At 44.9% G+C, this 27,484-nt stretch overlaps 1 protein-coding gene across 5 annotated transcripts; it reads left to right on the top strand.

The window, feature by feature from the left end:
* Positions 1-862: 862 nt before the first annotated feature.
* Positions 863-27,181, top strand: LOC139228818 (uncharacterized). Of its 5 annotated transcripts, XM_070860224.1 has the most exons (10): positions 884-945; positions 2,504-2,564; positions 3,677-3,797; positions 4,318-4,418; positions 4,745-4,881; positions 12,414-12,564; positions 14,162-14,215; positions 16,007-16,146; positions 26,238-26,391; positions 27,054-27,181. In XM_070860224.1, the coding sequence occupies exons 5-10, from the start codon at positions 4,756-4,758 to the stop codon at positions 27,077-27,079; spliced, it is 651 nt and encodes a 216-aa protein (XP_070716325.1). In that variant the 5' UTR covers positions 884-945; positions 2,504-2,564; positions 3,677-3,797; positions 4,318-4,418; positions 4,745-4,755; the 3' UTR covers positions 27,080-27,181. The 5 variants fall into 5 exon arrangements, with proteins under 5 accessions (XP_070716326.1, XP_070716323.1, XP_070716327.1 ...); XM_070860222.1 differs by lacking the exon at positions 2,504-2,564 and having other exon boundaries at positions 869-945; XM_070860223.1 differs by lacking the exons at positions 884-945; positions 2,504-2,564 and adding an exon at positions 3,379-3,551.
* Positions 27,182-27,484: the final 303 nt, after the last annotated feature.

The following is a 27,484-nucleotide window of genomic DNA, read 5'->3' as shown; positions in this document are numbered from 1 at the left end:
ACCTGAGAGAGCAGACAGGGCCTCGGTTTTGCATCTCATCCAAAAGACAGCACCTCCGACAGTGCAGCACTCCCTCAACATTTTTTTTATTCAGTGTAATATATTTGCTTCAGGAATTCTTTGCTTAAGAATTCATAGCAACATATTGCTATTAAGAACTGGTTGGTTTATTAGAAAAGGTTTAACAATCACATGACACATTACAAGTTCATCCACCAGGCTCACAACCACCTGCCTTGTTATGGATCCGCTGAATCCAACTGGCTGGGGTTTTATTGAGTCTTGTGAACATCACGTGGCTGGCTAAACAACTCACAACTCAACAGCTCTACAAACCCATGAGCATCCTCACAATGCATACATTACAGTCAGAGGGTAATAGAATTATGGATAAGATTACTGGTGGGGAACAAATGCAATGGCAGGGTTTATAAAAGGATTAGGAACGGGGATAGAAGACGATCAGCTCCAGAATCATGGTAAGAAAACTGATGATGGGTTAGAAGGATGGACAAGATAGAGCAATGGTCATCTCACAGTGCTCATCTACAGCCAAAAACATAACTGTCTTATTATGATTCACAGGAATAGAAGACAAGGAAAAGCATTTTTTTACTCCCTCCCTTCTATCCCTGGTGAATTGAACACACAAATGTAATAATAAAAATTCACAAATGATTAGTAAAACAAGTTGTGTTTGGAACTCTGCCATTTTCATTGAATGATGCAATCTCAACATTTAATGAACACATTTTCTTGTTCCTGCCTTGTTTATTTTGGTGCAGACGCTGATTACATTGCAGCCTTTGGCAATCTGCCTCACGGACGTGTGTCTACAAGAAGTTGCGTGGGGAACGGAAGTTTCGTCATACGTAAAAAATAATTTCATCACGAAGCAGCGAAAGTTTTGGTTACCAGCTTTAAAAAAGCTTATCGTACTATAAGGTAAGGAGGAAGTATCTGTTGATTTAATCTCTCCATACTTATGCTGGGATCGGGAGTAAGGGTGTGGAAAAAGCCAAGAATAAGAAAAGTTTATCTGTCCCGGTAAAACATGTCTCTCTACAGTTCAAGCTACATCAATGGAGTTTAATTTTTCGAGCCCAAAGTGAGAGCCCATTGCTCAGAGCAACACCGAGGGTTGAAAAGAGTAGGAGGAAAGATGAGATAAATCAGAAAGCAGCGGTTAGGTGATGCTAAAGCTTGGGTATGCAAAACCTGTAGATTGTGAAAAGATGGGAATAACGGCAATCCATGCTCATACAGCATACTGGGATATATTGGAACCCCCAGTGGGGTCAGACACTGAGCAGGAGTTAGGAGAAGCGTGAGGGGGAGGTGACCAAAGAATCAATTGATTCGGTTGAGGTTTTTGAGGAAGAGGACAATTATTCCAAGATACAGGGATTTAGGAAGAGGATTCCAGAGCGCAGGGGCGTGACACTGAAGGCCTTGCCACCAATGGGGACGTAGGGAGGCTGGGACACACGCAGTAGGGCAGTTAGGAGAGCAGAAGATGCAGAAGGATGTGTTGGGATAGAGGAGAGGGTAGCGAAGGCAGATTGGAGTGAAGCAATGCAGAGCTTTGTAAACTAAGACATGGTCAGCAAGGATGGGGGTGACGGGTGAGCAGGATTTGGTACAGAATGCGATGCTGGCAGCAGAGATCTGGACAAACTGGAATTTGTGGAGTGTGGAGCTCTGGAGGCCAGTGTGGATTTGTGGGCGTGGATTGTGCACGCCCTCAGCACTGCACTGGAGTGTCAGCCTAGATTTTTGTGCTCATGTCTCTGCAATGGGACTTGAACCCATGACCTTCTGACTCAAAGGCAAGAGTGCTACCCACTGAGCCACAGCTGATACTTAGGTGTCAGATTTTGCTTTGTGGTAGCATTCTTGCAGTGGATCATGCTGTGTGCAAATAGCTGCCACATTTTCTTACATTACAACACTTCAAAAGTACTTCATCGGCAGCGGAGCACATTGGGGTGTCTGAAGTTGTGAAAGGTGCTTTATTATTGCACGTCCTTTCTTATTTATATTAGTCTTCATTACTTATGGGTGTGACTTATAAATCTACGGTGATCATGTTGAAGTGGCTTTCTGGCCTTCGTGATCATGTTTCATACTTTGCCCAGTTTTGGCCTCCATTTTGCAGGAAATGTGTAATCACAGGAGAACATCGAGAGGAAAACTACAAGGCTCCGTCTCAAGCTCAACGGGATACCAGATCACTATGACTGGATCCCCTGCTGACATAAATCAGGCACAGTACCTCATTAATGCAAGGCTAATATCTGAAGTCTCTGGAATGGACACGCTGTAATTGTTTCCTCATCTCTCTGCTGAGTTAGGGGAGAGACCGCACGCCCCGGGACCTTGCTTTCCGGAGAAGACCGGGGGGGGAGGGGGGTGCCATCACCGACATGAAACATTAACTCTGTTGCTATCTCCACAGACTTGACCTGATGAGTGTTTTTCGCATTTTCTGCTTTTACTTCAGTTGTGCGAGGCGAGGCAGGGTTGTTGGTGATTCTTGATTGACGTCTTTACGATTTTCACAGGTATGGAGAATTTGGATCGATAAAAGTTCTTCTGTCGGCACAGGATTCGAGGACTAGGGGGATGCAGTTTAAAGTTAAGGGCACCAAAAGAAGGAAAGGAACTTAGGCAACATTTTTTTTAGTCAGTGTCATGTATTTGCTTCAGGGGTTCTTTGCTTAAGAATTCATAGCAACATATTGCTATTAAGAACTGGCTGGTTTATTAGCAAAAGGTTTAACAATCACATGACACATTACAGGTTCATCCACCAGCATCACAACCACCTGCCTCATCGTGGAGCCCCTGAACCCAACTGGCTGGGGTTTTATTGAGTCTTGTGAACATCACGTGACTGGCTAAGCAACACACAACTCAACAGCTCTACAAACCAGTGAGCATCCTCACAATGCATACATTACAGTCAGAGGGTAATAGAATTATAGATAAGATTACTGGTGGGGAACAGATGCTATGGCAGGGTTTATAAAAGGATTAGGAACGGGGATAGAAGACGATCAGCTCCAGAATCATGGTAAGAAAACTGATGGAGGGTTAGAAGGATGGACAAGATAGAGCAACGGTCATCTCACAGTGCTCATCTACAGCCAAAGACATAACCGTCTTATTATGATTCACAAGAATAGAAGACAGGGAAAAGCATTTTTTTACTCCCTCTCTTCTACCCCTGGTGAATTGAACACACGACGCAATAATACAAAATTCACAAATGGTTAGTAAAACCACGTGTTTGTAACTCTGCCATTTTCATTGAATGATGCAATCAACATTTAATGAACACATTTCTGTGCTCCTGCCTTGTTTGTTTTTGTGTAGATGCTGATTACGTTGTAGCCTTTGGCAATCTGCCTCAATGATAGGTGTGTCTACAGGAAGTTGCGTTGGTGCACGGAAGTTTTGTTATAAAGTAAAAGTAATTTCAACCAGCTAATTATCAGTGAAACAGTTTTGGTTACCAGCTTGAAACAAGAGTCTTATTGCACTTTAAGGTAAGGAGGAAGTATCAGCTGGTTTGGACCTCTCCATACTTATGCTGGGACCGGGAGTAAGGGTGTGGAAAAAAGCCAAGAATACGAAAAGTTTATCTGTCCTGATAAAACATGTCTCTCTACAGTTCAAGGTAAAACACCGGAGTTTAATATTTCGAGCCCAAAGTGAGAGGCCAGTGTGGATTGTGTTGGAGAAGTCGAGCCTGGAAAGGGCAGGCACAGATAATAAACTCGGCACTGACGGAGGTGAGATAGGGATGGAGGGTGGTTACATTTTGAAAGTCGAAGTAAATAACCTTGGTGATGGACGAGGTGCTCATTATCTAAAAGAAGAAGCAGACACTATAATATTTTTGGACTATTAGATGGAAGGGTTTTTGTAATTGATGTAATGGCTTTGCTGTAAAGGTTAGATTCATCTTACAATGGGTCAGCTGTCATATATACAACATCTTTTCTGATATAACAAAGTCTGTAGCTACTGGACAATGGGTGGCGAACTGAAAGTATTAATGAGCTATCTCTCTCTCAGCTGAGGTAGGAAGGTTGTAGAACTTGTAACAGAGCAGTTAGCTTAGGGCCAGATAGCTCAAAATATGAGTTTTTACCTGGAAAGGTGGGCAGGAATGCATTGTTTATAACTTTTATGATACCGAGAGGTAGGGAGTTGATAAATGTTGCTGCAGAGATTGTAGTCTGTTCATCAATATAATTCATGTAAACTAAACCAGTTTGTTAATTTATACTTATTTTTGTCTCACTGAAGTGCTTTCAAAGCTGCCTTCTGTCATACCGAAGACTGCAGCTGGCAATATGTGCAAGATCACAGAATCTAGCACACACAACAAAGATCCTCAGACATTAAAGGTACGCTCCTGATCATAGGAAATACAAGGTCCTCACACAGGACTGACCAGTTACATTGAGCCTGAGAGAATATCCTCGCAAATCCATGACATTCGGCACGGATATTTTCTCTTCCCTTGGGGGTTATTTTGAGTTTTGGACAATAGTGTAAATATCCGCTTGTCCTGTTACACACCTTCCCTGATACTTGGTTTCATTGCATGTAAATGGTCTCCTTGGTCTCCAGTTTACTGGAATGCAGCAGTCGGCCTCTTCATCTCCCTGAACATTCTTGCATTCATGATGGCTCCGGGACTTCACCTATATTTTTAAAATATTTTTTAAAGGAACCTGAGACATGGAAGATCTTCGAAAGGACCGGCTGCATTTAACCAACAGAAATGGGATGTCTAGCAGTGATCTGGAAGTTGTGGTGAATGAACTCTTTCAAAAGGAGATGATAAATAAAATTGAATTTAGCAAGGTAAAGATTCCTCTTGCTCTCTCTCTGATACATTACAACAACAACTACTTGTATTTATATGGTGCCTTTAATGTGGTAAAACGTCCCAAGGTGCTTCCCAGCAGTGTTATAAGACAAAACAAGTAAATTTGACACCAAGCCACACAAGAAGGAATTAGGGCAGGTGACCAAAAGCTTGGTCAAAGATGTAGGTTTTAAGGAGCGTCTTAAAGGAGCAAAGAGAGGTAGAGAGGCGGAGAGGGTTAGGGAGGGAATTGTGGAGCTTAGGTCCTAGGCAACTGAAGGCACGGCCACCGATGGTTGAGTGATTATAATCAGGGATGCTCAAGATGGCAGAATTAGAGGAGCGCAGATATCTTGGGGGGGGGGAGTTGTGGGGCTGGAGGAGATTATAGAGATAGGGAGGGGCGAGGCCATGGAGGGATTTGTAAACAAGGATGAGAATTTTGAAATCGAGGCATTGCTTAACCGGGAGCCAATGTAGATCAGCGAGCACAGGGATGATGGGTGAACGGGACTTGGTGCGAGTTAGGGCATGGGCTGTCGAGTTTTGGGTGACTTCACGTTTACGTAGGGCAATTCTTATTGGTAGTGGAGACCCTGACTGTATGAATGACATTCATTTGAGACAGGGGGAGAAGGATGGCCTTTTCTCCTCTTTGACTGTTCTTCTACAGAGAGTTTGGATACTTCACCATGTCACTTGTGTAGTTTGTCAGGGTGTCAGCTGTAGCATTCTCGCTTCTGAGTCAGAAGGTTGTGGGTTCAAGTCCAGCTCCAGAGACTTGAGCCTATAAAAGCAGAAAATGCTGGAAATACTCAGCAGGTCAGACAGCATCTGTGGAGAGAAACAGTTAATGTTTCAGGTCGATGACCCTTCATCAGATTTTTGAGCGATAAGGGAATAAAAGGTTATGGGGAGCGAGCAGGGAAGTGGAGCTGAGTCCATGATCAGATCAGCCACGATCTTATTAAATGGTGGAGCAGGCTCGAGGGATCAAATGGCCTACTCCTGCTCCTATTTCTTATGTTCTTATCAGAAGTAGAAAAAGTTAGAGATGTAACAAGTTTTTAAGCAAGTGTTGGATCAGGGAAAGGGGGGAGGGGAGGAAAGAACAAAAGCGAAGGCCTGTGATAGGGTGGAAGGCAGAAGAGATTAAGAGACAAAAGGGATGATGGTGCAAGGCAAAAGGAGATGGTAATGGGACAAGTTAAGAAACAAAAGATGAGTCTAGATAGGGTGTAAATGGAGATGACAGAATCATCAACAGTTGCCATGGGAAAGAAAGGAAAAGAAACAGAAAAAAATACTTAAGGCTATAATCTAGGCTGACACTCCAGTGCAGTACTGTGGGAGCATTGCACTGTCAGAAGTGTCGTCTTTCAGATGAGACATTAAGCTGAGGCCCTCTCAGGTGGGCATAAAAGATCCCAGGGCACTATTTTAAAGAAGAGCAGGGGAGTGCTCTCTGGTGTCCTGGCCAATATTTATCCTTCAACCAACATTACTGAAAAGAGATTATTTGTTCACGATGCTGTTTGTGGGACCTAGCTGTGCACAAATTGGCTGCTGTATTTCCTACTTTACATCAGTGAATACATTTCATTAGTACTCTATTGGCGGTAAAGTGCTTTGGGACAACCCAAGGCCGTGAAAGGTGCAATTAAATGGACGTCCTTTTTTGTCACCTTGATGAAATGGTGCACAGCTCTGGCCCACCTCCTCACCCCCACCCAGAAAGAACGTTTTCCATGCAGTTATTTGAAGATCGCACTTTCATCGTGCCTTTGCTACCTCTAGACTCGGCTATTCCAATGTTCTCCTGGCCGGCCTGCCACCTTGCATTCTCCATAACCTCGAGCTTATCCAAAACTCTGCTGCCCGTGTCCTAACTCGCACCAAGTCCCGCTCACCCTTCACCCCTGTGCTCGCTGACCTACATTGGCTCCTGATCCTGCAACACCTCGATTTTTAAAAAAAATTCACATCCTTGTTTTCAAATCCCTCCATGGCCTCTCATGCTCCAAGATATCTGCACGCTTCCAATGCTGGCCTCTTGCGCATCCATGATTTTCATCACTGTCATGTATGTATGCTTGGGGTTACTAGCCACCAGGTGGCGCGACTGTCGGAGGTATAAAAGGCAAGCCATCATGTAATGTAATCACTTTGGGCCCAAATAAAGCAGAGCCAGGTTCATACCTGTGTTAGTTTACAGTATTCAGTCTATCAAGTTATTACATTTGGCGACGAGGTAACTTAAGAACCTTCGCATGCAAAAATGAGCACAATTGGAATTCTGGAGAGATTCGCAGAGGGAGAGGATTGGACAGCTTTTGTAGCTCACTTGGACCAGTACTTCGTGGCCAACAAAATGGAGGAACCCAGTGACACAGTTAGGCGCAGAGCGGTCTGCCTCACGGTTTGTGGTCCGAAAATCTATGAACTCATAAAGAATCTTCTCTCATCTGCAAGTCTAACAGATAAGGACTATGAGGAATTGTGTGCTCTGGTACGTGACCATCTCAAATGAAAAGAAGGCATCATCATCTCACGATATCGATTCTACAAGCATGTTTGTTCTCAGGGCCAGGATGTGTCAGAATTTGTTGCCAAGCTAAGACGTCTAGCTGGACGGTGTAAGTTCGAAAATGCGTTGGGAGACATGCTGCGGGACTTCTTTGTAATCGGCATCAACCACGAGGTGATCCTGCGTAAGCTACTGGTGGCGGAGACGCTGGATTTGAGCAAGGCCATCACGATTGCCCAGGCATGCATGACGACGTACAAAAACTTAAAGCAGATATCATCGAAAAATCAGAACTCGGCAAGTACTGTAAACAAGACTGTATTGTCGTTTGACAGAGCTGCGTATGGCAGGGCCTATTCGACTGTGTATGCGAAATCTGTGGCTGCCCAAAGTCCGCCAACGGGAATGAATCCGATTTCACCATGTTGACGTTGTGGGGGCAATCATCGGCCTCATCAGTGCCAGTTTAAACAGTACAGTTGTAAAGGCTGTTCGAGACTGGGGCATCTCCAGCGCATGTGTCCGCAACTGAGCAAGCGTGCTGCAACACACCACATGGAGGATGATGACCAGTATAGCGCGGATCTGGATATCCAATCCAAGATACCAGAGGAGGAAGTATATGGACTGTATTTGTTCCTAACAAAGAGCCAACTGATAATGATTAATGTGAAACTTAACTGTGTGCCGGACACGCGTGTGAGTCAATCAATAATGAGCCAGAGGACATTCAACAAGCTGTGGGACACTAAGGCTGTGAGGCCTAAGCTGAGTCCAGTCAATGCCAAATTGCGCACGTACACTAAAGAACTCATAACGGTGATTGGCAGTGCAGTAGTCAAGGTGTTGTATGATGATGCGGTTCATGATATACCGTTATGGATTGTTCCAGGCAATGGTCCAACGTTGTTCGGCAGGAATTGGCTAGAAAAAATCAAATGGAATTGGAACGATATTAAAGCGTTGTCGTCGGAGGATGATACTCCATGTGCTCAAGTGCTGAGCAAGTTCCCGTCGCTGTTTGAACCAGGCATTGGCAAATTCACAGGAGCCAAGGTGCAGATCCACGAGGACTCGGATGCAAGACCCATCCATCATAAAGCTCGGGCGGTTCCATACATGATGAGGGAGATGGTCAAAATTGAACTGGACAGACTTCAGCGTGAAGGGGTCATATCACCGGTCGAATTTAATGAATGGGCCAACCCCATTGTTCCTGTGTTGAAGAATGATGGCACTGTCAGGATTTGTGGAGACTACGAGTTTCGAAACAGGATTAATACTTGTTACCGAAAGCTGATGACCTGTTTGCCGGGGGGAAGTCGTTCACTAAATTGGATCTGATGTTGGCCAACATGACACAGGAACTGGTCGAGATGTCGAAGGAACTTATGTACATCAACACTCATAAAGGACTGTTTATCTACAACAGATGTCCTTTCGGAATTCACTCGGCTGCAGCCATATTTCAGAGGAACATGGAGAGCCTACTGAAGTCCGTCCCTTAAACCATCGTGTTGCAAGATGACATCCTGGTCACAGGTCGTGACACCGCCCAACATCTGAACAACCTGGAAGAGGTTCTACATCGTCTGGACAAAGTGGGACTCAGACTGAAACGTTCAAAGTGCGTCTTCATGGCACTAGAAGTCGAATTCCAAGGCCATCAAAAATAAGCTTCAGAATGTGATGGAGCTGCGTTCGTTCCTTGGTCTATTTAACTACTTTGGTAATTTCCTATCTAGATTGAGCACTTTATTAGAGCCACTGCACATGCTGCTAAGAAAAGGCGACAACTGGGTTTGGGGTGCGTCTCAAGACAGAGCTTTTGAGAAAGCTACCAATCTGCTTTGCTCTAACAAGCTGCTGGTACATTATGATACATGTAAGAGTCTAGTAGTGGCTTGTGATGCTTCGTTATATGGAGTTGGTTGCGTGCTCCAACAAGCTAATGAGTCGGGTAAACTACAACCTGTTGAGTATGCTTCTAAAAGTTGGTCAAAGGTGGTAAGAGCCTGCAGCACGGTAGAAAAATAAACATTAGCCTGTGTGTATGGGGTTAAAAAGATGCATCAGTACCTGTTTGGTCTTCGGTTTGAACTGGAAATAGATCACAAGCCACTCATTTCATTGTTTTTGGAAAACAAAGGTATCAATACCAATGCCTCGTCCCGCATCCAGAGGTGGGTGCTGACATTATCTGCTGATGATTATGTCATTCACCATTCACCTGGCACCGAGAATTGTGCCGATGCACTGAGCCGGCTGCCGTTGCCCACACCGGAGGTGGAGATGCCACAACCTGCAGACCTACTGTTAGTCATGGATGCTTTTGAAAGTGAAGGAACCCCTGTCACGGCTCAGCAAGTTACCTGGACCAGCCAGGACCCGATATTATTATCGGTTGTGAAACGTTGTGTCCTTAGTGGTGATTGGTCTGCCATACCCAAGCAAATGGGTGATGAGACCAAACCTTACAACCATTGCAAAGACGAACTATCCATTCAGTCAGATTGTTTACTGTGGGGTAACCATGTTGTTATGCCTAAGAAAGGCAGAGAGAAATTTGTACATGATCTACATAGCACTCATCCTGGTATTGTTATGATGAAAGCCATTGCCAGGTCTCATGTATGGTGGCCTGGAATTGACTCTGATCTGGAATCATGTGTGCATCAGTGCAACACTTGCATACAGCTAAGTAAAGCACCAGCAGAATCATCGCTGTGTCTGTGGTCATGGCCATCTAATCCATGGTCCAGGATCCACATCGACTTTGCAGGTCCCTTCCTGGAAAGTTGTTTTTAGTTGTGGTGGATGCATATTCCAAGTGGATAGAGTGTATAATCATGTCATCCAGTACATCCACAGCTACCATTGAGAGCCTTCGTGTCATGTGTGCCACTCATGGTCTGCCTGACATTGTTGTTAGCGACAACAGACCTTGCTTCACTAGTCTGGAATTTCAAGAGTTCATGAAACTCAATGGTAACAAACATGTGAGGTCAGCACCATTCAAACCCGCATCTAATGGTCAAGCAGAGTGTGCTGTCCAAACCATCAAGCAGAGTATGAAAGGTGTAACTCAAGGTTCACTGCAGACTTGCTTGTCACACATATTGCTTAGTTACAGGACAAGACCACACACGCTTACCGGGGTCCCACCTGCTGAACTATTGATGGAGAGGTCTCATAACCAGGCTCTCTCTCGTCCACCCTGACTTGAATGATCATGTTGAATACAGACGTCAAAGTCAGCAGTGGTATCATGATCGTGCTGCTGTGTCACGCGACATTTCTGTGTACGTACTAAATTATGGTCAAGGTCCCAAATGGGTCGCCGGTACTATTACAGCCAAGGAGGATAACAGAGTGTTTATCGTCAAGCTCAAGAGTGGGCAAACGTGCAGGAAACATGTTGATCAGATAAAGCTGCGGCACATGGATGAACCGGAACAGTCTGAGGAAGACACAATCAGTGACCAACCTCCCCTCAGTCATCAGAGGACTCCGCTGTCATCAATGAATCTGGACTTTCAATCCCTGACATAGTCATTGCCACTCCCATCAGATTGGCTCCCCAGACCCCAGTCATAACAGACTCAGAATGCTCGCCCAAGGCTGAACTGAGATGATCAACTTGGGAGCGGAAAGCCCGGACCGTCTCATGGAAACATAGAAACATAGAAAATAGTGCAGGAAAATAGTGGTACAGGCCTTCGAGCCTGTACCACCATTCAATAAGATCATGGCTGATCATTCACCTCTGTACCTCTTTCTTGCTTTCTCTCCATACCCCTTGATCCCTTTAGCTGTAAGGGCCATATCTAACTCCCTCTTGAATATATCCAATGAATTGGCATCAACAACTCTCTGCGGTAGGGAATTCCACAGGTTAACAACTCTCTGAGTGAAGAAGTTTCTCCTCATCTCAATCCTAAATGGCCTACCCCTTATCCTTAGACTGTGTCCCCTGGTTCTGGACTTCCCCAACATCGGGAACATTCTTTCTGCATCTAACCTGTCCAGTCCCGCCAGAATTTTATATGTTTCTATGAAATCCCCTCTCATCCTTCTAAACTCCAATGAATAAAGGCCCAGTCACTCCAGTCTCTCCTCATATGTCAGTCCAGCCATTCCGGGAATCAGTCTGGTGAACCTTTGCTGCACTAGACCCTCGGTCCCCTAGTACTTCCGGAAGGTTATTTGTGTCTTCCTTCGTGAAGACAGAACCAAAGTATTTGGTTTGCCATTTCCTTGTTCCCCATTATAAATTCACCTGAATCTGACTGCAAGGGACCTACGTTTGTCTTCACTAATCTTTTCCTCTTCACATATCTCAATTTGTAAAAACACTGTTACTAATATCTTAAAGGGGGATATTGTCATGTATGTATGGTTGGGGTTACTAACCACCAGGTGGCGCGACTGTCGGAGGTCATTGGTCTGTACGCACATGTGTGCGGCCCAGGTATAAAAGGCAAGCCATCATGTAATGTAATCACTTTGGGCCCGAATAAAGCAGAGCCAGGTTCGTACCTGTGTTAGTTTACAGTAATCAGTCTACCGAATTATTACATACATAACAATCGCTCCACCATTTGACGGCCGTGCCTTATGTTGCCTGGGCCCTAAGCTCTGAAATTCCCTCCCTTAACTACTCTACCTCTCTACCTCTCATTCCTCCTTTAGGGCACTCCTTAAAACCTACCTCTTTGACCAAACTTTTGGTCACCTCTCTCAATACAGTATCTCCTTATGTGGCGAGGTGTTAAATTTTGGTTCGATAATGCTCCTGTGCAGCATTGGGATGTTTTACTATGTATTGTTAACTGTAAAGTTACTCACTGGAATAGATAACATGAGTATAACATTGTCAAACCTCAAATAAAGTTTGAAAATTGTTTTTCCAATAGAATATAGGATCAAATAAATTCTTACTCAGTCAATTATTAATGATTTTCTCTTGGTTGCTTACTGATTTACCTGTTTCTTTTACAGTACAGGAATGACAGGAAGACTCTCATTTCACGTATCTCTAATTTCTTGGATGATATTGAAAAGAAAGGACCAACTGTCATTGAATTATTTTATTGTGCATTTGAAGCAATAAACAAGCCTGCCTATGATCAGCTTCCATCCAAACAGGGAGGTAAGAAGACAGACAGGGTTACGTTATTAGAGAGGGGAGGTGGGGATCAGAATGATGTGGACAACTGGCTCCATGTACTATGTGATATCAGTGGTGGATCCAGGGGATTGTGGGTTAAAGGCTTCAAAGACAATAAACACTAGAGTTGATCGAATGAGCATTGCTGTGAAGCATTTTCTTGGTTAGTTAGGATAGACATATAGAACTGTAAGCCACTACATGATGTGTTACAGCCTAACACACTCTGCCATGTAGCTGAAGTTCAGATAAAATGGGCACATTCCCAATCATTTTTGTTCCTCCAATTCCCTCTCCTGAAGGTGTTGATTCAAGTTGAGGTACAATTCCACATGTGTGAGAAAGAAAGACTTGCATTTATATAGCACCTTTCACAACCACCAGACGTCTCAAAGCCAATGAATGTACAATGTAGTCACTGTTGTAATGTAGGAAACACAGCAGCCAATTTGCACACAGCAAGCTCCCACAAACAGCAATGTGATAATGACCAGATAAACTGTTTTTTTTGGTTATGTAGATTCAAAATAGTGCCATGGAATCTTTTACCTCCAACTGAGAGAGCAGATAGGGTGTTGGCTTAATGTCTGATATGGAAGACGGCACCTCCGACAGTGCAGCACTCCCTCAGCACTGTATTGGAGTTTCAGCCTAGATTGTGAGCTCCAGTCCCTGGAGTGGGATTTGAACCCACAACCTTCTGAGTCCAAGGCAAGTGTGCTACCCACTGAGCCACAGCTGACACAACAGTGTGCGAGCATGGACAGTGAGAAAGCATCAAGCCCTGTCCTCACTCAATCTCCACACTTGTTCTTTCCAGCAGGAGTCACTGGAGTGGGAACCCAAGCTGTTATTTCCCATCCAGTTGTAGCTATGTCGCCTCGAACTTGTGTGGCTGTATCTGAGATCCACTAACAGAGCACAGACCAGCGGTTAAATTTCGGATCTTCCTGCTCGACAATACTGAGATCAGGGAGTATTTTTCCAAGAGTGTTGTCTCAGCAGATAGTGGGTTAGTCAATGGTGGGTTAACTGTCTCTGATTCAGTGTAATCTCAAACCTCAGCTGTAGTATTATTTGTAGGAGTTTCAGCAGAATTAAGTGGTATTATTCCCACCTCCGAGTCAGCAAGTTGTGGGTTTAAGGCCCAATCCAGGGATTTCAGTATATAATCTAGGCTGATCTTCACTACGGTATTGAGGGAGTGATGCATTGTTGGAGGTGCCGTCTTTCAGATGAAAGTTTAAATCAAGTCTCAATTTGAAGAAGGGGCCCAGGCCTCAACCAACACCACTTAAACAGATAATCTAGACATTATTCTCATTGCTGTTTGTGGGATCTTGCTCTGCATAAATTGGCTGCCCTGTTTTCCTAAACACCAACAGTGACTACACTTCAAATGTATTTCATTAGTTGTGAAGTAGTTTGGGATGTCTTGAAGGAAGTGAATGGTGCTGTATGATTGTAAGTTCCTTTTTTTCCTTTCACAATCAATGATGTATGTCTGCTTTCTTTTATAAATGTTTAACATCTGCAGCTTTTTCCAGTCATTGATTCCTGTGTCTGGTTGTATTTTTAGGTTATGTGGTTGATGGAACCGCTGCATCTCCGATCCTGCTCTCAGGGCCTCAAGGTGCATTTCCTTCACATGGGTGAAATCATGTTTACTTCAACAACAGAAAAAGCAGCCAGCCTGCTGACATCATTGACTTAGTAATTGACTTCGAATAGCTAGCATTTAGGATACAGAGTGTTCGGAATATGTGTGTGCCTTTGAATTTGTGCCCTTTAGAAGTGCTGTTGCGGTATTTTGATCAGATACGGATGCTTCATTAACAAGACGGTCATTCGATGTAAATCTGACTGTCCGAAATGTCCCACTCATCCCTTAACAGTCACAACCTTTTGCTGCTATGTAATGGTTTTATTTGCATGCATCTATAAAACTAAACTTCACCCACGTACTTCATCTAAAGGCTGAATATGGGCCCAGGGGCAGCACGGGCCAGCCCACACTGCGATATGTGTGCGCACTAGGTCCGTGCAGCAGAGCTGGTCTCCAGTCGTCCTGGTTAACCCTTGCCACTGGACCAAGACCTAGCTCTGTGAAGCCCGTGTGGTGGCTGGTGTGCAACGGCCACCACAAGTTAAAAAAATCCACGCACAGGCATCTTCCACCCTTTAAGATGTAGTTCAGGACCTGGAATATTAGGTCCTTCATTGAAACACCTGTGAACTCATCCCTTTTTGGCGTGGAAGCAAGTCATCCTCGATACGAGGGACCGCCTATGATGACGATGATCAATGGAAAATAGCTTATTACATCGTCAGTTCAAAAACAGACCTTGCTGTGGTCTGCTTTTAGTCCAGCTTTTGTTCAACATTGTCCTTCATTCTTACGATAAGAACTTAAGAAATAGGAACAGGAGTAGGCCATTTGGCTCCTAGAGCCTGCTCCACCATTCAATAAGATCATGGCATTCTGATCTTGGCCTCAGCTCCACTTCCCTGCCTGCTCCCCAAAACCCTTGACTTCCCCTATTGTTCAAAAATCTGTATCTCTACCTTAAATATATTCAATGATGCAGCCTCAACAGCTATGCCAAAAACAAGACTCACCAATGCCTCCCATTCTTTCCTTCCCCAGATCTAAAAAATATGGAAATTCTCTCTCACTCTTCCCAATCTCTTTACAATCTACTAGACTTTAAAACTCAAGCTTGGCCTTAACCAAACCCACTACTGCTCGATTCATCTTGTCGTCTTTTCTGCTTTTCTGAGGATTGGTGGTGTCCTCCATAAAGGGCCTTCCCCCTTCCCCCTTCTCTCTTCACTTAGGCTTTTGAGGAAATGCATTAAAATTATATTCCAGTGACTTGGAGGGTATGTGGGAAGGTTCAAGCAAGTCCGCGGTTCAGGACGGCATTAGTTTGTTTTCCTCATTATAGGTCAACACTAGTAGAGTTCTGAGGGGATGTCATCAGAGGATCCATCTTTCAGATGAGATATTAAACTACGGTTCCTCTGCCGGTTTGGTGGATGTTAAAGATTCCATCGCACTGTCTGAAGAAGAGCAGGGAAGTCTCCCGTTGTCCTGGTCAATATCCCTCCCTCATGTAGACCCCATAAAATTAACCAGTCGTTTATCTCATTGCTGTCTGTGAAATCTTGCTGAATGCTGCGGCATTTGCCGATATAAAAATATTCACTGTATTTTAAAGTAATTTGTTATGTGTGAGGTGCTTTGGAACATTCTGGAGAGACTGGATATAGGAATGCAAATCCGGTCTTGTGTAGTAATTTGTGTGGGGGAATGTTTTGTTCCATTAATACCCTTCCTCTTTTTATGGTTTAACGCAGAATAATATTATACCACCAAAGTTAACACGTCCTTAAATTGTAGACCTTCTGCTTTCCCCCACAGGGTCTGAGCTAGCTAAGACAAAGCTGAAGAAGGACTTTGTGTACCTCTCCAATGAGGCCACACTCAGCGACCTTACTCTGCAACTACTTGTTGAGGCTTTGGCCAATCAGCATGTCTTCAATCCAGCAGAAAAAGATAAGGTGAGAATTATTTCTTCTTCTTTTTTGTTCTATTTCGTTTTCGAACTTGAAGCCACTTCATGAGCAGCAGAAGGCCTGGCTACCTGACTATTCCCAACCACAGAAATCCATTTGGAACCATCTTCAGTGGGTATTAGAATATCGACTTTGAGGAAAGGCTGAGCCAGTTGGAAGCACTCTTTTTGAGATAATCTTGTTAAAATTTTCAGGATTGTGAAGAGGAACAACACCATCCGTCCAGTCAGTTAGTTCATTATGATGAAGGATTCAAATAAGACATAAGAACATAAGAATTAGGAGCAGGAGTAGGCCATTCAGCCTCTCGAGCCTGCTCCGCCATTGAGTGAGATCACGGCTGATCTTCTACCTCAACTCCACTTTCCTGCATTATCCTCATAACCCTGGATTCCCTTAATATCCAAAAATCTATCGATCTCTGTCTTGATTATACTCAAAGACTGAGCCTCCACAGCCCTCTAGGGTAGAGAATTCCAGGGAATCACCACCTTCTGAGTGAAGATGTTTCTCCTAATCTCAGTCCTAAATGGCCATCCCCTGGTTTTAGACTCCCTAACCAGAGGAAACATCCTCCCTGAATCTACCCTGTCAAGCCTTGTAAGAATTTTGTATGTTTCTATGAGATCACCTCTCATTGTTCTAAACTCTAGAGAATATAGGCCTAATCCATAAGACAAAGGTCCTCCACCAGTCTGTTTCCGCCGCACAGCACTGCCCTCCAGTCATTAAGATCCGCGGCGCGGCCCTGGACAATGTGGACCATTTCCGATACCTCGAGAGCCTCTTATCAACAAGAGCAGACATTGATGACGAGATTCAACACCGCCTCCGGTGCACCAGTGCAGCTTTCGGCCGCCTGAGGAAAAGAGTGTTCGAAGACCAAACCCTCAAATCTGCCACCAAGCTCATGGTCTACCGAGCTGTAGTAATACCCGCCCTCCTGTATGGCTCAGACGTGGACCATGTATAGTAGACACTTCAAGTTGCTGGAGAAATACCACCAACGATGTTGCCGCAAGATCCTACAAATCCCCTGGGAGGACAGACGCACCAACATTAGCGTCCTCGACCAGGCCAACATCCCCATCATTAAAGCACTGACCACATTTGATCAGCTCTGCTGGGCAGGTCACATTGCCCACATGCCAGACACGAGACTCCCAAAGCAAGAGCTCTACTCGGAACTCCTTCACGGCAAACGAGTCAAAGGGTGGGCAGAGGAAACGTTAAAAGGACACCCTCAAAGTCTCTCTGATAAAGTACAACATCCCCACCGACACCTGGGAGTCCCTGGCCAAAGAGCACCCTAAGTGGAGGAAGTGCAATCGGGAGGGCGCTGAGCACCTCGAGTCTCATTGCCGAGAGCAAGCAGAAATCAAGCGCAGGCAGCGGAAAGAGCGTGCGGCAAACCTGTCCCACCCTCCCTCACCCTCAACGACTATCTGTCCCACCTGTGACACGGAATATGGCTCTTGGTGACTGTTCAGCCACTTAAGGACTCATTTTAAGTGGAAGCAAGTCTTCCTCGATTCTGAGGGACTGCCTATGATGATGATGATGAGTCTATTCAATCTCTCCTCATAGGACAATCCCCCCATCCCAGGAATCAATCTGGTGAACCTTTGTTGCACTCTATCTATGGCAAGGATATCCTTCCTTAGGTAAGGAGACCAAAACGGTGTGGTCTCACCAGGGCCCTACATAATTGCAGTAAGACGTCTTTACTCTTATACTCAAATCTTGTAATAAAAGCGAACATACTATTTGCTTTCTTAATTGCTTCCACTTCTAAAGTGAGTTCTTTGGTGGCTGAACAGGCCAGTACGAAAGCCACAGACCCTGTCACAGGTGGGACAGACATTCATCGGGGGAAGGGGAGGCGGGTGGGTGGGGGTGATTTGCCGCATGCTCCTTCTGCTGCCTGTGCCTGACCTCTTCATGCTTGCAGCATTGAAATTCGAAGAGCTCAATGCCCTCCCGGATGCACTTTCCCCACCTAGGGCGGTCTTCGACCAGGGACTCCCAGGTGTCACTTTACCAGGGAGGCTTTGAGGGTGTCCTTGTAACGTTTCCGTTGCCCACCTTTGGCTCGTTTGCTGTGAAGGAGCTCCACATAGAGCAATTGCTTAGAGAGTCTCGGTTCTGGCATGCGAAATATGTGGCCTGCCCAGCGAAGCTGATCGAGTGTGGTCAGTGTTTCAATGCTGGGGATGTTGGCCTGGGCGAATACACTGATGTTGGTGCACCTGTCCTCCCAGGGGATTTGCAGGATCTTGCGGCGACATCGTTGGTGTATATCTCCAGCGACTTGAGGTGTCTACTGTACGTCGTCCATGCCTCTGATCTGTACAAGAGGGCGGGTATTACTACAGCCCTGTAGACCATGAGCTTGGTGGTAGATTTGAGGGCCTGGTCTTCGAACACTCTTTTCCTCAGGTGGCCAAAGGCTGCACTGGTGCACCGGAGGTGATGTTGAATCTCCGCATCAATGTCTGCCTTTGTTGATAAGAGGCTCCCGAGGTATGGGAAGTGGTCCACGTTGTCAAGGGCCGCACCATGAATCTTGACTGGGGGGGCAGTGCTGTGCGGCGAGGACAGGCTGGTGGAGGACCTTTGTCTTACGGATGTTAAGAGTAAGGCCTATGCTTTCATATGCCTTGGTGAATACATTGACTATATCCTGGAGTTCGGCCTCAGAATGTGCGCAGTTGCAGGCGTCGTCCACGTACTGTAGCTCAACGACAGAGGTTGGGGTGATCTTGGACCTGGCCTGGAGGCTGCGTAGGTTAAACAGCTTCTCACTGGTTCTGTAATTTAGTTCCACTCCAGTGGGGAGCTTGTTGACAGTGAGGTGGAGCATGGCAGCGAGGAAGATTGAGAAGAGGGTTGGAGCGATGACGCAGCCCTGTTTGACCCCGGTCCAGACGTGCTAAGAATCACGGCCTGCATGTCGTCGTGGAGCAGGCAAAGGATATTGACAAACTTTGGGGGGCATCCAAAACGGAGGAGGATGCTCCATAAGCCCTCACGGTTGACAGTGTCAAAGGCCTTTGTAAGATCAAAAAAGGCCATGTATAAGGGCTGGAGCTGCTCCCTGCATTTTTCCTGCAGCTGTCGTGCTGCAAAGATCATATCCGTTGTCCCCCGTAGGGTTATTAATTAACCCTTTCTCATTGCACAATATTAGATCTAAAATAGCCTGTTCCCTAGTTGGTTCCTCAACATACTGATCTATAAAACCATCTTGTGTTCATTCCATGAATTTGTCCTCCACACAATTACTGCAAATTTGGTTTGCCCAGTCTATATGTAGATTAATGTCCCCCATGATTTCTGTATTACCCTTGTTACATACACCTCTAATTTCCTGATTTATACTCTGCCTGACATTACCACTACTGTTTGGGAGCCTATAAACAACTCCCACCAATGTTTTCTGCCCCTTGCTGTTTCTTTACTCCACCCAAACTGATTGAACTGCTTGATTTTCTGAGCTAAGATCCTTTCTCTCTACTGTCCTTTATCCCATCCTTTATTATCAGGGCTACCCCTCCTCCTTTTCCATTTTGCCTATCTCTTCTAAAAGTTAAGTATCCTGGAATATTTAGTACCCAACCTTGATCACTTTGCAACCACATCTCCGTAATGGCTACTGGATCAAACCTATTCATTTCTATATGCGCTACTAATTCATCTATTTTGTTGCGAATACTTCGTGCATTCAGATATAGTGCATTTAGCTTTTAATTTTTTCTATTTTTCCCTGATGTCACCTTAGTCAGCGATGCCCTATTACCTTTGTTACTCTCTCTGTCCCTTCCTGACCCACTCTCCTTATTTTGACCCAAAACTCTGCTCTGCTCTAGAGCCTTGACATTTCTCTTGCTGCTTTTAAATTTACTCTTTCCTGAATCCTCCCACCACTCCTACATTAGTTTAAAGCTTTGTCTACTGCCCTAGTTTTTCGATTTGTCAAGACACTGGTTCTAGCCCAGTTCAAGTGGAGCCCGCCCCAGTGGAACAGTTCCACAGACTTTCCCCAGTTCTGGTGCTAGTGACCCATGAAGCAAAACCCCAGAGATTATTACCTTTGAGGTTCTGCTTTTTAACTTAGACCACAACTCTTCAAACTCTCATTCCTAATTCTATCTATGTTGTTGGTCCTTATGTGGACCACGACGACTGGATCCTCCCTTCCCACTCCAAGTTTTACTTCAGCCGCGAGGAGATGGCTTTAACCCTGGCACTGGGTAGGCATCACAACCTTCGGAAATCCCGGTCGCAGCTGCAGAGAGCCGTATCTCTCCTTCTGACTATGCTGTCCCCTACCACAACTACATTCCCTTTCACTCCCCCCACTTGAATGGCCTCCTGCACCATGGTCAGCCTGCTCATCCATCCTACAGACTTTTCCCTCATCCACACAGGCAGCAGAAACCTCATACCCGTTGGATAAGGGCAAAAAGGCTCAGGCTCCTCCAGCACTGCACCTGAGGTCCCCTTACCTGCCTGAGCCACAGTCACACCCTCCAGTCCCTGACCACTAACCAGACCTGTACCACTACCTAACCTAAGGGGTGTGACTGCCTCCTGGTTCAAAGTGCCCAGGTAACTCTCAATGTCTGTACCTCGGTCTCCAGCTCAATAACTCTGAGCTAAAGTTCCTCAAGATGCAGGCACTTACTGCAAACATGGTTGTCTAGGATCACAATGCTCTCCACAAACTCCCATATGCTGCAGTTGTGGCACACCACCTGCATTGTCATCCCTATATGAACTTGTTCTATTTAATTAAATGTGATTAAATTTGTATTTAAATGTAATTAAATTTAGTTTACAGTTATTATGTCTCAAATAAAGCAATGTGACTGAGTACTGTAGACTTCAGTAAGTGTGACCTTAGTCTCTTTATTCTGACTCCAGTGTGCTGGCACGGCATGGGAGACCTGCTTATATGCAGTGCTCCCAAGGGATGCTGGGATCCCTTGGAACTCCAACAGATGCGCCCTCTGGTGGCGGTTGAATGCTGGTTACAAGGCGTTGCATACAGAACAACAGTTTAGTTCTTTAGACTTTTTAATTGATTTAGATTAACATAAGAACATAAGAACATAAGAATTAGGAACAGGAGTAGGCCATCTAGCCCCTCGAGCCTGCTCCGCCATTCAACAAGATCATGGCTGATCTGGCCGTGGACTCAGCTCCACTTACCCGCCCGCTCCCCGTAACCCTTAATTCCCTTATTGGTTAAAAATCTATCTATCTGTGATTTGAATACATTCAATGAGCTAGCCTCAACTGCTTCCTTGGGCAGAAAATTCCACAGATTCACAACCCTCTGGGAGAAGAAATTACTTCTCAACTCGGTTTTAAATTGGCTCCCCCGTATTTTGAGGCTGTGCCCCCTAGTTCTAGTCTCCCCGACCAATGGAAACAACCTCTCTGCCTCTATCTTGTCTATCCCCTTCATTATTTTAAATGTTTCCATAAGATCACCCCACATCCTTCTGAACTCCAACAAGTAAAGACCCAGTCTGCTCAATCTATCATCATAAGGTAACCCTCTCATCTCCGGAATCAGCCTAGTGAATCGTCTCTGTACCCCCTCCAAAGCTAGTCTATCCTTCCTTCAGTAAGGTGACCAAAACTGCACGCAGTACTCCAGGTGCGGCCTCACTAATACCCTATACAGTTGCAGCAGGACCTCCCTGCTTTTGTACTCCATCCCTCTCGCAATGAAGGCTAACATTCCATTCGCCTTCCTGATTACCTGCTGCACCTGCAAACTAACTTTTGGGGTGCTTTTAGTGTCCCCCTTCCCTTTCATAGGGGGCACTTGGAAAAATGTGATTTAGCGGCCCAAAAAAAAAAGGAAAAAAAGGGGCCTTGAAAATGTCTGCTGTGTCACCCAGGTCGGGTGGCACGGTTTAATGTTTATGTTTTTCAGGTAAACTGAAAAAGAGTTTCATGCACAAGGACCCCCAGGTCCCTCTGCACTGCAGCATGTTGTAATTTCTCCCCATTCAAATAATATTCCCTTTTTACTGTTTTTTTTTCCAAGGTGGATGACCTCACATTTTCAGACATTGTATTCCATCTGCCAAACCTTAGCCCATTCGCTTAACCTATCTAAATCTCTTTGCAGCCTCTCTGTGTCCTCTACACAACCCGCTTTCCCACTAATCTTTGTGTCATCTGCAAATTTTGTTACACTACAATCTATCCCCTCTTCCAGGTCATCTATGTATATTGTAAACAGTTGTGGTCCCAGTACCGATCCCTGTGGCGCACCACTAACCACCGATTTCCAACCCGAAAAGGACCCATTTATCCCGACTCTCTGCTTTCTGTTAGCCAGCCAATTCTCTATCCATGCTAATACATTTCCTCTGACTCCGCGTACCTTTATCTTCTGCAGCAACCTTTTGTGTGGCACCTTATCGAATGCCTTTTGGAAATCTAAATACACCAGATCCATCGGTACACCTCTATCCACCATGCTCATTATATCCTCAAAGAATTCCAGTAAGTTAGTTAAACATGATTTCCCCTTCATGAATCCATGTTGCGTCTGCTTGATTGCACTATTCCAATCTAGATGTCCCGTTATTTCTTCCTTAATGATAGCTTCAAGCATTTTCCCCACTACAGATGTTAAACTAACAGGCCTATAGTTACCTGCCTTTTGTCTGCCCCCTTTTTTAAACAGAGGCGTTACATTAGCTGCTTTTCAATCCGCTGGTACCTCCCCAGAGTCCAGAGAATTTTGGTAGATTATAACGAATGCATCTGCTATAACTTCCGCCATCTCTTTTAATACCCTGGGATTCATTTCATCCGGACCAGGGGACTTGTCTACCTTGAGTCCCATTAGCCTATCCAGCATTAACCCCTAGTGATAGTGATTATCTCAAGGTCCTCCCTTCCCACATTCCCATGACCAGCAATTTTTGGCATGGTTTTTGTGTCTTCCACTGTGAAGACCGAAGCAAAATAATTGTTTACGGTCTCAGCCATTTCCACATTTCCCATTATTAAATCCCCCTTCTCATCTTCTAAGGGACCAACATTTACTTTGGTCACTCTTTACCCGTTTTATATATCTGTAAAAGCTTTTACTATCTGTTTTTATGTTTTGCGCAAGTTTACTTTCATAATCTATCTTTCCTTTCTTTACTGCTTTCTTAGCCATTCTTTGCTGTCGTTTAAAATTTTCCCAATTTTCTAGTTTCCCACTAACCTTGGCCACCTTATACGCATTGGTTTTTAATTTGATACTCTCCTTTATTTTCTTGGTTATCCACGGCTGGTTATCCCTTCTCTTACCGCCCTTCTTTTTCACTGGAATATATTTTTGTTGAACACTATGAAAGAGCTCCTTAAAAGTCCTCCACTGTTCCTCAATTGTGCCACTGTTTAGTCTGTGTTTCCAATCTACTTTAGCCAACTCTGCCCTCATCTTACTGTAGTCCCCTTTGTTGAAGCATAGTACGCTCGTTTGAGACACTACTTCCTCATCCTCAATCTGTATTGCAAATTCAACCATACTGTGATCACTCATTCCGAGAGAATCTTTTACTAGGAGATCGTTTATTATTCCTGTCTCATTACACAGGACCAGATCTAAGATAGCTTGCTCCCTTGTAGGTTCTGTGACATACTGTTCTAAGAAACAATCCCGTATGCATTCTATGAATTCCTCCTCAAGGCTACCCCGTGCGATTTGATTTGACCAATCGATATGTAGGTTAAAATCCCCCATGCTTACTGCCGTTCCTTTTTCACATGCCTCCATTATTCCCTTGATTATTGCCTGCCCCACCGTGAAGTTATTATTTGGGGGCCTATAAACTACGCCCACCAGTGACTTTTTCTCCTTACTATCTCTAATCTCCACCCACAATGATTCAATATTTTGTTCATTAGAGCCAATATCGTCTCTCACAACTGCCCTGATATCATCCTTTATTAACAGAGCTACCCCACCTCCTTTCCCTTCTTGTCTATCTTTCCAAATTGTCAGATACCCCTGTATGTTTAATTCCCAGTCTTGGCCCCCCTGCAACCACGTTTCTGTAATGGCCACCAAATCATACCCATTTGTAATGATTTGTGCCGCTAACTCATTTACTTTATTTCGAATGCTGCGTGCGTTTAGGTAGAGTGTTTTAATACTAGTTTTTAAACCATGATTTTTAGTTTTGTCCCCTCTTGCAGCCCCTTTTATATTCATACATATTGTCCCTTCCTATCACCTTGTGGTTTACACTTACCCCAGTGCTACTTTGCTCTGTTGCCTCCTGCCTTTTGCATTCTTTCTTGGGGTCCTGTTCATCTGAGCTCTCACCCACTCTAACTAGCTCAGAGCCCTCTCCTGGGTTCCGAATACTCCTTGCATTGAGGCACCGAGCTTTCATGCTTGCCTTTTTATTACACTTTGACCCTTTAGAATTTTGCTGTACAGTGGCCCTTTTTGTTTTTTGCCTTGGATTTCTCTGCCCTCCACTTTTACTCATCTCCTTTCTGTCTTTTGCTTTTGTCTCCATTTTGTTTCCCTCTGTCACCCTGCATTGGTTCCCATCCCTCTGCCATATTAGTTTAACTCCTCCCCAACAGCACTAGCAAACACTCCCCCTAGGACATTGGTTCCGGTCCTGCCCAGGTGCAGACCGTCCAGAGAGAGAAGGAATTGAAGGATATGACAGGGAGGTAGGTGGATGGGGTTGATCTCTCCAAAGGACCTGTTAGGCCCAAAGACCTTTTCCTGTTACTAAAATATTTTTATCATCATCCTTATACATTATTAAGATTCATTGCCTCATGTGCTGCTCTCATTCTTGGTTGGGGTTCCTCAACCCCTCTCTCCCAACCTTTGCTTCATCCTACAATCTACAGGTCATTAAAGCCCAAGCTAACTGCTGCTTCTTAACCTGCTTAATCTTCTCTCCTACTCCATGTTCTTAACTTTTCACCCAGGTTTTTCAATTTGTTTTTAGAAGCAGAGTGATTGAGTGAGTTCCAGTGTTGTTGGCTAATACTCCATTACTTGGACACACATGTACATTTAGCCATGTGAAGCATGGCTATTGTAGGATAGAATGGGCCGTGGAAAGGCCCTGGAGTTGTCCCTTGATGATCATTACATGTTTTTTCGATATCTAGATTGGGGAGACTATTTTGCCTCCATTCTGTGCACGAGATCTTGATTTCCCTGTAGCTGCCACTTCAATTCCTTGTTCCACCTACTCTCTGTCTTTAGCCTTCTAATGTGTTCCAATGAAGCTCAGTGGGAGCTGGGACAGCCTCTTGTCTTTCTCTTGGGCACTCCGCAGCCCTCTGGTCCGAACAATGAATGTAATAACTTTAGACCATAACAATAGGCTCCATTTTCTTTACTGACAATGTGGGATTGGTCCGTCACCATCTCGGAAGAGGGAGGTAGGTTGATGCTGAGGGTGGAGACCCTTAGTCAGAACATAGTATTGGGTGGCGGGGGGGGGGGGGTGCACCCTTAGTGTAGGCCTGCTTTGCTTCTGTTTTCAAGGCCAGCAGACCTCACTGATGCTTCTTTCTCCCACCCCGTTGTTCTGGATCTATTAAAATGCGTGTCCATGGTTTATGTTACAATTCTGATGAAGGGCTGCGTGCCTGATGTGATAACTTACCCGTTCTCTTCACAAATGCTGATTGACTCACTGTGGGGTTTCCAACAATTTTCTGTTTGGATTTTCTCCAGGTCTTTCTGTGCTCTCCGCTTCCTGAGATTCGTCCAGTTGATACCTGGTATTGCCACAGATTATACAGAAACATACTGTGGCTGTTCAAACTACCAGCCCAGGGCCTTTATGACAGTCGGCGAAAGACAAATTAGCCTCTATACACAACAGTAAATGAACCTGGTATAAGAGCCTAGGACTAAACCATTCCTTCCAGTTGCTGCGTTGCAGTTCCTGAGACGAAGGTTGCTGAGAGACTGCATATCGATGACTTTATGTGGTATGCCAAAAATATCTGGGGTTTCCCTCAGTAACAATGTTGTGCTTTAATTGACCATTGTTTCTATGTACTTTCAGCACTTAAACATAAATGAGGAGCTGCACAAACGCACAACTGAATTTTTAATAGACGTGATGAGCAAAGGGCAACGCCCGTGTTATCTTTTCTACAAAGCTCTCGAAGAGCACTGTGTCGACCTTTGCAAATCTCTCCCGAGTGCAAGACTGGAGGGTAAAAGTCTTTAATTAACCTGCTTACATTTCTTTCCTTCCCCCACCTTGGCCTTTGATTCTATTTGGTCCCATTGGCCCTCCGTACCTCAAACGAGCGACTACACTTCATATGAGCCCAGGCATTGACTATTCAGCAGGCTATTCAACTGCAACAGGCACCACTGCTGGGCCCAACCTGGTCCTCACCCAACATCCTCTTGCGCACCTCCAGCAGAGGTCATTGGATCTTGGGCAGGAGCAGGAACTCTGCCTGATCCCTCCCCCCCCCCCCCCAGTTGTTATGTATTGAATAAAGAGTCTGAGCAGATACTGAGCTCAAAGTAAGGTGTCACTGTAGTCCTTTATTACAGGTCTCCAGAGTCTCTCTCCAGTCTGTGAGGCCTCTTTATGTACAGGTGCTCCCAAGGGATTGTGGGATCCCTTGGGACTCCAGGGGATGAGTCCTCTGGTGGTTAAACAAGGTATTTACAGGTTTACATATATAACACTGCAGATGCTCTCAACTGAGAGCAGCTAACTCACTTCAGGTCAGTGATTCAACTGAGGCCTTCCTGGTTCATGTGGCTCAATCACTCACCGCCTTAACCAACTGAGCCCTTACTGGGACCTTCCTCAGCACGTTAGAAAACGTATCTTAACTCGTTCTCTTTCTTTCTTTAGAGTTTGAGCCAATGCAGCTATGCTGAAAGAGAGAAGCAAGTGGCAGAAGAAATGGCAGCCGAACCACTTTTGAAACCTAGTGTAATGCCGACTTTTCTTTGTTATGAATTAAAAATTCTAATGATTAATTGGTACATCTGTTGTTTGAGTATTTACTTCACTGTCTGTGAACAGTTTACAACTAACTAGAAACGTATAAGATTCTGACAGGACAGGTTAGATGCGGGAAGAATGTTCCCGATGTTGGGGAAGTCCAGAACCAGGGGACACAGTCTTAGAATAAGGGGTAGGCCATTTAGGACTGAGATGAGGAGAAACTTCTTCACTCAGAGTTGTTAACCTGTGGGATTCCCTACCGCAGAGAGTCGTTGATGCTAGTTCATTGGATATATTCAAGAGTGAGTTAGATATGGCCCTTACGGCTAAAGGGA

This window comes from Pristiophorus japonicus, chromosome 18 (genome assembly GCF_044704955.1).
Source record: "Pristiophorus japonicus isolate sPriJap1 chromosome 18, sPriJap1.hap1, whole genome shotgun sequence".
In the NCBI taxonomy this organism is placed as follows: Eukaryota; Metazoa; Chordata; class Chondrichthyes; family Pristiophoridae; genus Pristiophorus; species Pristiophorus japonicus.
The sequence above is the reverse complement of the archived record's forward strand: the minus strand, read 5'-3'. Positions and strand labels throughout refer to the sequence as shown.

Coding starts and splice junctions, on each gene's coding strand:
- LOC139228818 (XM_070860225.1), top strand. CDS start 4,756: ATGGAAGATCTTCGAAAGGACCGGCTGCATTTAACCAACAGAAATGGG. Junction 14,216..16,006: donor CCTGCTCTCAGGGCCTCAAG/GTGCATTTCCTT, acceptor TTTCCCCCACAG/GGTCTGAGCTAGCTAAGACA. Junction 16,147..26,237: donor ATCCAGCAGAAAAAGATAAG/GTGAGAATTATT, acceptor ATGTACTTTCAG/CACTTAAACATAAATGAGGA.